This window comes from Brassica napus, chromosome C8 (genome assembly GCF_020379485.1).
Source record: "Brassica napus cultivar Da-Ae chromosome C8, Da-Ae, whole genome shotgun sequence".
Classification (NCBI taxonomy): Eukaryota; Viridiplantae; Streptophyta; class Magnoliopsida; order Brassicales; family Brassicaceae; genus Brassica; species Brassica napus.
In genome coordinates this window covers 41,952,228-41,964,262 of record NC_063451.1, presented here as the reverse complement: position 1 = coordinate 41,964,262, position 12,035 = coordinate 41,952,228, and the positions used below count along the sequence as shown (strand labels likewise).

Genomic DNA, 12,035 nt, shown 5'->3' with positions numbered 1-12,035 from the left:
GTACTTTTAGAAAAGTTGATATGAGATGGAAAAATGAAATGATATATCTTAATTTTTATCTTTAATTTTTCGGAAAAGTTTTTTTTGAAAAATCATGAGAACCGTGATTAGTCTCTATGAATAGCTTCCGCTAAAATGAAGTAGTAGATGTATGAAAATAAAGTAAAGTTGAATTATTTGTTATACTACATAAAATTGAGGAGAATCAATAAACTCAGAAGAATAGATCAAAGATAATGGTTTATTGATCAATAGAGCAGGAGTACAACATATTGGTTTGTGAACCCTAATTCTAGCTATATGCTTTTATAGTTGAAAGTGAATAATAATAGTCCATCCTCTTTTCTAAGGTTTTTGTGTTCGTTTTATAGATTCATGTAGTCGAAATATAGGTTAGATTTTTCCATATTTTGAAATATGAAAAGATTTCCATTTAGTAGAAGTTTTCCATTTTACACGGAGACCATAAATCGTTCGAGCAATAGAAATAAAGTCACGTCCTACTTTGAGTAGGAGGAGTTGCTTCATAGATTAATTATTCTCAATAATTTATCCTTTATCTTCCGATTTCATATTTGAAATTGGTAAATAACTTGTACCTTTCAGTCGACCGGAACCGTACCTTCGCATCAAGTTTGTGGGTGGTATGAGGAATATAACGTTGCTTTTTATAAATTATTCGGATTATCCTGATATGGGCCCTATTGAAATTCAGTAGGAAATGCTGCATGGCAAAGGCACATTGGTGACAAAATAGACTGGGATCTCTTAATGGACTCTTGGTCTTGGATTCACATTTCACTGATCTACAAAATTTGCTTTCTGTCACATGGTCCAAGTGGCGTTTGGGCTTATGGGCACATGGCCTTGTAGTTGATGTGATTCATCAAGTCTAGAGGGCGCATAGCTGAACCAGACGATAAACTTTTTGATTATGCTTCATGACCATGCTGTTGGCTTGCTTAGGAGGAAGAAGTCATGGTCAGAACCAGTAGATAAACTCGTGGAATGCTTAAAAAAGTGGAGGTCTTAGTCTAATTGGTGATAATTTCGCAGGATTTTTTGAATAGTCCAAAAAGACCATCTTTGAAATTTGTTATCTTGTCGTATAGGAAAAGATGCTGGACTCGGAGCATATATGATATTGGATTTTAAGCATTTGGGAGAATTTTCTTCCTTTTGATATTTTTTTTCGAATCTCAATTTGATTGCGTGAAAGAAATAAAGAAAAAGACACATTAAATGAATTGGAATCTCAGGTTAAACCAACCGATTTAGACGATTCTTTTAAATTTTCAGATTTTCATATCTAATAGTAATTATTTTATCAAAAGGGTCGGATTTCAAATTGATCAGTTGATTTTTAGATGGATATATCTTGGTTGTGTTAAATAATATCTTAAACTTTATCTGAATGCAACTGTCTTTTATCATTTTCTAGAATTAAATCAAATTAGTTCATTTTAAGTTATGGGATAGCGCTTTTAGGGAATCTCAAATCACTGTTCCATTTTATATTCCCACAAATGAATAACAATAACAGCTGCCAAACTCATAGAGCTCAAGATCGAATAGCATAAATTTTCCATATTATCTCATTCGACTGCCACCGGTCCCAACGGCTGAGAATCCATACCTGTAAGTAAGGTAATAAAATTAAAATTAATTCCTCATATCAGTAGTACATATGAGATGGTTACATAGATGTAATATCATAGTATTATTCAATATCATGATTTCATCTTTACTTTCTATCTAGATTCTCTCTTTTTCGTTTGTTTTTATAGATCCTTTCTTTGACATGGAAAAAGCTTCAAGCCCGGAAAAATGGCAAGCCAAAGTGTCAGTCACGCTCACAAAATCAAAGCCTGACCAAATCTGGCTTCTCTTCACCGATTTCTTCAATTTCAACAAGTGGCTCCAAACGCTCACCACGTGTCACGGCGTCCACGGCATCAACGGTGAACTCGGCTGCATCAGATTCTGCTCCGGCTCCTCCATACGGTCCAACGGCGTAGAACCCACCGTGGGATGGTCTAGGGAGAAGCTGGTGGCCGTTGATCCCGTGGAACGAGTGATGAGATACGAGATAGTGGAAAGTAACATTGGATTCGAGTCATATGTCTCGACGGTGAGGATATTGCCACGGGACGAAGAAGGTTGTGTAATCGAGTGGGGTTTCACCGTTGATCCCGTAGGAGGATGGTCTCTACATGATCTGGTGAAGAAGTATGAGAAAGCACTCGAAATAATCGCTAAGAACATGGAAGAGGCTTTGACAACAACATAGTCTTATTTGAAAAGTTGTAGTAAAACTGAATAGCAAATAAATCGAGATGCTCTTTTTGCTTTGTTTTTGTCATCCGTACTTTTATTAACAAATTTGGAATAAATAAAGTTGGCGATTAAAACCACACTTCAAAGATAGATATATGCAAATAAACCGTTCGTCAATGTTAGTTTCTTTTGTTATTCTGAATTCTCCTTTTTTCAAGTTGGCTAGTTCGAAATAGCGTAAGATATGCTTACACTCATTACTCATACCACTGGTATGATACCAAGCTTGTATTGTTTCTCCATGGACATCTTTAATGAAGATCAGCACAAGGAGACTCCGTAGTCGTGAATAGAGTTTGATCTGCATGTTTATACAGATCTTTTTTTTATTTATAAATATATAGTTTTAATGTTATCGAAATATTTAAAATATATGATTTACATTTTAATATTTTATATTATGTAACTCTACAATCTTATTGTTTAGATTTCTTATTCGATAATATATAATATATAGTGATTTATTTTACATATTTTTTAATTAATTTTTATTACATTTTCAAATTCGATACAATAAATTAATAATATGAAATATATAATCAAATAGAGAATTTTATTCAATATATAATATTTTTTGATTTGTCACTAATATCTTTTGATAATATAGTGTTGTGAATCTTAAAATAAACAAAAATAACATATAATTGTAGATATAAAAGTTTAACAAATGTGAATGAATTATTTCTTATAAAAATGTTAGATACTTTATGAATTTTGATCCGTTTTAATGGTGTGAATGATAATTTATTTAAATGAAATTTTTCTAAAACATAAAATAGGTTTATAAACTAATTTAATATAATTGATCATATTTAATTAGATATACTTTTAATATATAATATAATTATAATATTTATAAAACAATAGCATTGAATGTTTTTTGTTTTATATTAAAAGTTTTAATTAATATTATATTTTCTGGTATACTTGTCCTCATATATACTATACATACAATCGCGTGTGTATATTATCTATACCCTTCGCTCCTTATCTCCGCCTCTTATTAGGGTTTCTCTCGAAAAAATCTGAGAAACAAACATGGCCGACGAATCTCACTACTCCTCCTCCGACTCTTACTCCAACAAACGCAAGTACGACGACGAAACCGCCCCTCCGCCTCCAACCCGAAGGCCCACCGGCTTCTCCTCCGGCCCGATCCCATCCCCTTCCCCAGATCCCTCCGCCGCTCCTCCCCCGTCTTCCTACAACAGCGTCCCCCCTCCGATGGACGAAATCCAGATCGCCAAGCAAAAAGCGCAAGATATCGCCGCTCGCCTCCTCAACAGCGCCGAGGCGAAACGTCCCCGCGTCGACAACAACAACAACAACGGCTCTTCTTATGATTACGGCGACAAAGGGTTTAGCTCTTATTCTTCTGGTGGTGGTGAGTAAAAGCTTCCTCGTTGCTTTTGATTTTTTGATTTGTGAGTTTTGATCTTTTTGATTTTGAATCTAGAGGGTAAAGCTCCAACATCGATACCTGTGTCGTACGGTAGCTTTACGGGATCCACGAAGAAGATTGATATTCCGAATATGAGAGTTGGTGTTATCATTGGCAAAGGCGGAGAGACGATTAAGTCTCTTCAGCTTCAGTCTGGAGCCAAGATTCAGGTTACGAGAGATATGGACGCGGACCCTAATGCCGCCACGAGGACTGTTGACCTTACTGGCACGCCGGATCAGATCTCTAGGGCGGAGGAGTTGATCAATGAAGTCCTTCAAGAAGTACTCTTTTCGATGATCATTTTGTTTCTGATTTACTTAATGCTAATATATAATGATTTTCGGTTTCAGGCTGAGTCAGGTGGTACTGTTGGTTCTGGAGGAGGGTCTCGTAGGATGGGTGGACAGCCTGGAGCTGATCAGTTTGTTATGAAAATCCCCAATAATAAGGTACTTAGTAGTGTGCGCTGGAGAGATTTGGCAGATTTTGTGTAACTTCTCTCTGTCTTTGTATGTAATCCACCAACTGCTTTAGGTTGGTCTTGTGATTGGTAAAGGAGGTGAAACTATCAAATCTATGCAAGCCCAGACTGGTGCTCGAATTCAGGTTTGCGTAGCTAACAACATTATATGCAGGCATATGTTTTGTATTTTGCTGATATTTAAAACCTCTGCTTTAATTTTTTGTATGCAGGTTATTCCTTTGCATTTGCCCCCTGGAGATCCAACGCCTGAAAGAACTTTGCAGATTGATGGGACCACCGATCAGATTGAGCATGCTAAACAATTAGTTAATGAAATCATCAGTGGCGAGGTATGTTTGGTTGTTGTGTTTGCTATGGATTGTGGCAGCTTTCTGCTGTGTCTATTTTTCGACATGAAAGTTGATATTGTGTTGTGATTACTACATCATTTATTTGTCGACATCTTTAGGATTATCTAGCTTATCCCTTTAATATGTAGATGTTAAAACACTGTTATGCAGAAATTCAGTTTTCTTTTCATTCTGACCTGGGAGGAGTAATCAAGGTAATATAGGTTATACTAGTTTCTCTTAGCTAATGCATCAGCTGCTAAAGTACTCATTGTGCTCATGACGAGCTATACTCTTCTTAGTTATCCATTCATTTGATGGTAATCAATTGGCTCCACGATTTGCATATATTGAGTGTATTGTTTTTCTCTTCCACTTATATCCAGGGGAAGGTTCTTTATTCTCTGATTTTCTTTACTTCTTACATCTTGATATTCCTTGGCGCCCTCTTGTTATTAAAGTTGTAACCGATAATATGTTATTTCTTTCTTGTTTGTTCATTGTTTGCCAGTACTTTCCTTCACCGAGTTTTATTGGCTTTTCCTAGTATTTACAATGCTATCTGTTCTTTTTAAGCTCTATTGTTAACCAAGAGATATTATTAGCACATAACACTTTCAGATGATATTTTCGTAGTAGAAAGTTCTGTTATCTATGTTATATGCAGACTTCGCTGTTTCATCGCTTTGTGTCACACTGAAGCTGGCATGTGGATATTTTTTGTCCAACCTGCGGTGATAGTATTTCTAAACAGTTTTATATCTGATGACTTTTGGATTGTGCGCCAACATTCATTTTTTGTCTAAATCACTTTGGTTCAGCTTTTGCGACTGACCTATTAACTCATCTCGTCAAATATTTTACTAGCCTAGTAACTGTTTATATTCTGCTTGCCTCAATTCTTCCTGGATTTGTTTTATCTGAACCATTCAGCCAAAATATACTACAGAGAGATCATATCCCAGCTTGACTCTGCTATGTTCCTATGAATGTTGGTATTTTTTGAGGCATTCTTTAGTCGGTTTTAGGTTGCTTGGCTACGCGAACTTTGCCTTCAAGAATATAGGTTTCATATATATATATATGTATGTTGCTTGTATCTGCAAAAGTTTCTATAGTATTCGTGGTTTTTCTTGCACTATTTTACCTGGGATAGGGAAAGGGATGGGCTTCCGCAGGAGTAACCCAATAATTTCACCAGTCAGTACGGTATGTAGGCATCATCATACCCTTCTAGAATATGATATGATCTTGGTTAGTCCTGTATGGACAGATATTGGTAAATGACATCATCGTATATACCTCTCGTGATCTAATCTTCTTATACGTTTTATGTCTCTGCCTCTGTGTTAATGTGTGTTTTATGCTGTGTCGTACTTTTATATATGTTCTTTCCTAAGTTATCTATGTTTATATTATTGTATTTTTTTTTGTTAACGCAGAACCGTATGAGAAACTCATCAATGGGTGGAGGCTATCCACAACAAGGATACCAATCCCGCCCGCCATCAAGCTGGGCACCATCTGGTGCTCCGCCACCACAACAACCTGGCTACGGTTACATGCAACCGGGAGCATATCCAGGTCCACCTCAGTACGGTCAATCACCTTACGCAAGTTACCCTCAACAAACTTCTGCTGGCTACTCCTCTACTTGGGATCAATCCTCTGTGCCACCATCCCAGCAGGGAGAGTATGATTATTACGGTCAGCAACAGCCACAGGCCCCAAGCAGTGGTGGAAGCTCAGCTCCACCGACAGACACCACAGGGTACGGTTACTACCAGCAAGGGTCTGGTTATGGCCAAGCTGGTCAGGGATACCAGCAAGGTGGGTATGGAGCTTACAACGCCTCGGGATATGGCCAAGCTGGGTATGACCAGCAACAGGGTGGTTATGGCAGCAGCAGCAGCACTAACCCGGGTCAAGAGGAAGATACATCCCAAGGCGCTCCACAATCGTCGGCTCAGTCTGGACAAGCTGTGTATGGAACAGCTGGGGAACAGCCTACTCAAGGTAGTACTGGCCAAGCAGGGTATGGAGCTACTCCAACTACTCAGGCTGGTGGTTACAGCAGCCAGCCTCCAACGGCTTACAGTTCTGGATATGGAGCACCACCACCTGCTGGAAAACCACCGGCTTATGCCCAGAACCAGCAGTCTCCTGGCGCTCCTGGGAGCTATGGTGGTCAGTCTGGGTATGCGCAACCAGCTGGGTCGGGTTATGGACAGCCTCCAGCATATGGGTATGGTCAAGCACCTCAGGGATATGGGTCATATGGAGGATACACACAAGCTCCTGCTGGTGGTGGTTACTCTTCTGATGGGTCTGCTGGAGCTGCTCCTGGTGGTGCTGGTAGTGGTACACCGGCTTCCCAGAGTGCCCCACCAGCTGGACCGCCTAAGGCATCCCCAAAGAGTTCATAACTTTTATGGAAAAGTTTCAGCTGTTACTAAAATATTGGCTTCCTTGCTCTTTATTTGTTTTCTTCATGATATATTTTAATGTTTGTGTTTCACGTTGTAGTTGTTTAACATTTTCATTTATATTGAGATAATGCTTACTAAGAGTTTGGTCCGCTTTGCTTCTTCCTGTAGTCCTTGACTCCTAATCCCTTGATATTAATAAATGAACTCTAAATAGGGGTTAATGCGATTGTCTTGAACAAATATCGTATGGAGCATAAGTTATTTGGTCAACTCACTGAATATATGCTGTTTGGGTGTTAAATTGGAATACAGTTTTTTTTTTGGGGGGGGGGGGGGGGGGGGGGGGGGGGAGGTCCCAACTATTTGTTGACTCAGCAAATTGATGCCTAGAAAAGTTAGTCGTTAACTAAATAACGTCTTGCAGAAATTCGAAATTCTCAAATTGGAACCCTAATTTGAGAGAGAAGACAATTTCGGCAAGAAAATGGTCAAATTGCCCACTTCAATCATGTATTCCACACCCAAATCTCCTACAGACATAGCATCCAACATTGATGTTCGAAATCTATCATTCTACAAACCGCATCTAATAGTGAAAAGAACCGATGACTTACAGATTTGGACCCAGAAGAATTTTGAGTCGTTTCCCGACAAAGAATTGTTCTTCTCGAAGTTTTTCATCACGTCGCCGGAAATCGCCGGAGTCACCTTTTCTCTCAGATTAGGGTTCTAATTTGGTGATTTCGAGTATCTGAGATAAAATGGGGAAGAAGATTGATAAAAACTAACGACCGACGTTATTTTACTTAACGAATGATTTTTCTGGGCATCAATTTACCGAATCAACAAATAGTTGAGGCATAAAAGTGCGCGATCAATAGTTCAGTATTTAAATTGCTGATTTGAAATAGTTCAGGAATTAAATGCTCATTTTCCCACAAGTTGAGTTTAATTCTGCTGGGGGCGGGGCATGAAATTTAATTTTATTTGGATTCAGTTCTAATTTGGAATCCAATTACTCAAAAGTAGCTATTCAATTACTCCGTATTTTATAACAATATAAATACATTTCTAAACACGTTTTATACATTTATAAATATATAAGATAGACAATTCTAGTTAAAGTAACGATACATTTTTATTAACAAATACATTATAGAGGGTGGAAGCCCATTTAGTCCAGTGGTTTGACTAATAGTTCATTAATGCTTCTACACTAGTAGGTCTGGGGTTCAAACTCCAGAAAAAGCAAATTATGCAGATTATGGAGAAAAAAAGGTTACAAGAGGTCTTCAGCATGGTGCATGGCGTATCATCGAACATGGATCTCATAGGGCGGTTCAGAGTGATGCAGTCAGACGTGCCTTCTCATATGATGGTAGAGTTGTCGGCTGTAAAATCGTCTATGTAATATTTTTTATCGTTGTAATAGCATAATTAATAGCATAGAGAGAGAAGTTCCTCTCAAACTTTTTTCTTCTTAGCAATTGCAAATCCTTTAGAGGAAAAGAGTTAAACTTATCTTTTTGTTGTTAAAAACTGTTCGATCTATGGATCGATTTTAACTTCGTTTGGCGAGTTGTTCTTTCGCTTTGGCGATCTTTGAAGTGTTTTCAAGTTTCAATTTGAAGCCGATCTTTACATTTTCTTTTTAATCCTTCGATTGGAACTGATCCTAATAAATCCCGATCTTTTGTGATCGGTCTTCTTGTAAATAGTTTCAGCCTTTCGTGAGTCTTCATCCCTATCCCATTGACTCTTGTTTGGATTCCTCTTCCATCGTCTCAACTGAACACCCTTCTATAGGAATCAGTCTTTACTGTCTCATAGCCGCTACTCGGCGCTCTAAGGTAAAGCTTCTTGGTTGAAGGATGATTGAGTTTTGATGGGATTCGTAGGTTTTTGTGAAGAAGATTTAGCTTGTAAAAGCGGTCCAACAAAAAATCTCTCTTCAATTGACTGAGTTTTCCCCTGTATTAAATCAACGATGAACCTTGGTCTCCGATCAATGAGTTGAGGTTGAAACGAAAGGTGTCTCTGGCAGTGAGTACAAACAAGTCTTAGATGATGGAGTTGCTGTGATGATCCAGTTGCAGATTCACCGGTGGTATAATCGGACGGTGAAGCCAATGGCGGCGGAGCTCTAGCGGTGGAGTCAAGCCTCGTGTCCTCCACGTGAGCCGTGATATCGCCGCATCGCAGCATCAATCCCTCAAGCTTACACGTATTTGGGCTTGAATTTTATATTTTACTAGTAGTATTTATGTTTTATTCTTAATTTACAATTTATTTTATTGTCTTAGTAAATAGAATATGTTCAAAAGTAAGAAAATAAAAATATGTTGAAAGATAATGATATTTTTTTCCCGATCCATTTGATAATTGTTATCGACTACATGATATTAATTACTTTATTTTGAAGTTGCTTATTTCAAATTAGAATAGTATAAGTGGTTGTGACTAATCAATTCAATAAAAATAGAATAAAAAATCGATAATCGTAATAAAGTTAATTTAGTTGAAATTTAAACATAAAGTAAAGTTAATGTTTTATTTAGAGAACATTCTTATACTGTTAAGTATCATGTGGACTGTATATATAAGGAATGACATTTGAAATTTTATTTCATTTAAGTACCAAATAGTACTTGTGGGCGAGTGAGCAAATGATCAAATGATATTTATATTATTTAAAGTTTAACAAACTTTTGAAATTTTAATTTAAAATTTTATTAAATTTTGCTATTTGTTGATTTTTCAAAAAATTACAATCTATTTTATTATTCTATTTATAGATTATATACTTGTTCGACCATTAATATTTTTCATGAAAATGAATTTGTTTTAATTTTTTTAAATGTTTTTCTAATTTGACTATGATAATAAGAAAATAATATTTTTTATAAAACAATTGTGGTCGATTGTGTTAGCTTACGTTATTTTTCCTTTTAAATGTTTGTTTTACCTTTTATTTTATACATTTTTATTTAAACTGTTGAGTTATATGATGTAGCTGATTTATTGTAAACAAAAATATTTCTTAACATTGATAACCGAGTAGTAATAGACTAGCTGGACAAACTTAACTTATTAAAAGTAGTGACATGGTTTAAAGAAAATGTTTTCGTTCATAGAAAGTGATTTTTTTTTTAAAAAAGCCTTCAATGCAATGTCCATTTGAGCGCGTCTTCATAGTCAATCAGTCGTCAAACTTGTTGATCTCATTATTTTTCTTCTTCTTTGTGGAGCGCCATTCCTCCAGAACTGCTGCATCCTCTCATGTATTCTTGTCAGCTACAGGTGACTCATTTGGTTCATGTTGGGGTCAAAACCGGTCACGACGAAATCAATGCCTGAAAGTTCCCGGAAAACCAACTCTCGATCGATCCTTGAAAACTAGACATTCCCAGAAAACTGTTAATCAAGTAAAAGACATTTTTTCGCGGATGCGATTCGAGGAATTTTGAGAAGAGGATCAGTCTGGATGAGGTCTCGATCGTAAGCAAGGACCGTCTCAACCGAGGTCACCTCGCCCATGCGCGAGGACGACCCGCACCGAGGTCACCTCACCCATGGGCGAGGACCGACCTCCCGTCCCGAAACCGTGCATCCTCGTCTAAGTTCCTGTAACACAATCCTCGGGCTCTTGGACGCAATACCCATGTCTCGTCTCGCTTAGGATTATCAAAGAAAGACTTCGGGAAAAGTTATAAAAACTTGGTCGTCGAAATGGATTCATGCCTGCCGTATAAAACGGCTAAGGTTAGCTTGAACACCAGTTGCCTTAACTATACGGAGAATTAGAATCCTTTCGGAAAAACCAACGGCTGTTTCTTAGGAAAAATCGTAAAAACGTCTAAGTCCCAAAACGACCCAAAAGGGGCATGAACCGCGGCTAAACGGCCTACTTACGATTTTAGAATATGATTGAGCCTAAGGCTGATATGACGGTCTATTTTTTATTCGCAAGAAAATATAAATGTCAAGTTTCCGAAGATAATCATGAAGGGTGACGAAGAATGGAAAAGCCCGTCTCGCGACGAATCCGGCCCGAGAAAAGGTGCAAACTGACCTAGAGAGAGTATATAAGGAGGGCTTAAGGCGAGGAGCACGAGAGAGCTTTCTCAGAGCAAACTTAATACATAGAGCAATTTAGGCATTTTTTCCATTTTTACTATCAAGCTGCGACTCGACTAGGTTAGAACTTAGGTGGCCAGACTAGCGAACGTACCGACAGCTCTCGTGGCCTAGGATCTTACCTGTTGTTCACGCTCAAACGCGAATTCGGAAATAAGACCTCCTTGTTCTCTTTTCGCTCTTTTACGATTTGTTACTTTCGACTCTTTCATATTGATTGTGTTGTGCGTGACCCAGCAGATAATCGGGACCTTCAGGGAAGGCTAGGTTAACTTGGCTTTTCTCCGATTAACAAATCTCGACGGTGTGAATTCCGGTTCTCACAGTTTGGCGCTAGAAGGAGGGGGGGGGTACAGATCTATCTCTCACGCAACCGCGCACGCTCAGTTAGATATGACGATCGACGCTGACAAAGACAAACAAACGAACGACGGGACTTCCGTCAATGCCAACGCTGAAAGAACTCCAGCTGGAAACGTATCCACTGTCACTACGAACGCCGTGATACTGGACCAGATGAAAGAAATGTTCGCCTCCGCTCAGAAAAAGTCGGACGAACAAGGAAAGCTCGTGGCCTCTCTCGCAAAACAGGTGGAAACCTTAACGGCGAAGGCCAAGAGAAAAAACCAGCGCGGGGCCACAAGAGCCCGCAGCGGCAAAAGACTCGATTTCGAGACTCCGAGCGATCGGGCCACACGGGCAGACAAGGATTCTTCAGGTCAGTACCCTGACGAAACAGTCCCGCCAGGCGCACAACCGACCGCGGAGAACCTTCCACCTCCCGCCAGGAGCAACGAAGGAGGCGATTTCGAGCGGTCGATCTGGACATAAGTGACCAGTCCGATCATTCGGACGGAGGTGCCGACGTCCATCCG

The 12,035-nt window shown here is 38.5% G+C and overlaps 2 protein-coding genes across 2 annotated transcripts; both read left to right on the top strand.

Annotated features, from left to right (window-relative positions):
• The first annotated feature begins 1,491 nt into the window (after window positions 1–1,491).
• On the top strand, window positions 1,492–2,416 carry LOC106413690 (lachrymatory-factor synthase). Its single transcript, XM_013854435.3, has 2 exons — window positions 1,492–1,647; window positions 1,788–2,416. The coding sequence occupies exon 2, from the start codon at window positions 1,802–1,804 to the stop codon at window positions 2,288–2,290; it is 489 nt and encodes a 162-aa protein (XP_013709889.1). The 5' UTR covers window positions 1,492–1,647; window positions 1,788–1,801; the 3' UTR covers window positions 2,291–2,416.
• An 861-nt stretch (window positions 2,417–3,277) lies between these two features.
• On the top strand, window positions 3,278–7,163 carry LOC106413676 (far upstream element-binding protein 1-like). The gene is made up of 6 exons (XM_013854416.3): window positions 3,278–3,721; window positions 3,794–4,062; window positions 4,132–4,230; window positions 4,316–4,387; window positions 4,475–4,594; window positions 6,037–7,163. The coding sequence occupies exons 1-6, from the start codon at window positions 3,376–3,378 to the stop codon at window positions 7,018–7,020; spliced, it is 1,890 nt and encodes a 629-aa protein (XP_013709870.2). The 5' UTR covers window positions 3,278–3,375; the 3' UTR covers window positions 7,021–7,163.
• Window positions 7,164–12,035: the final 4,872 nt, after the last annotated feature.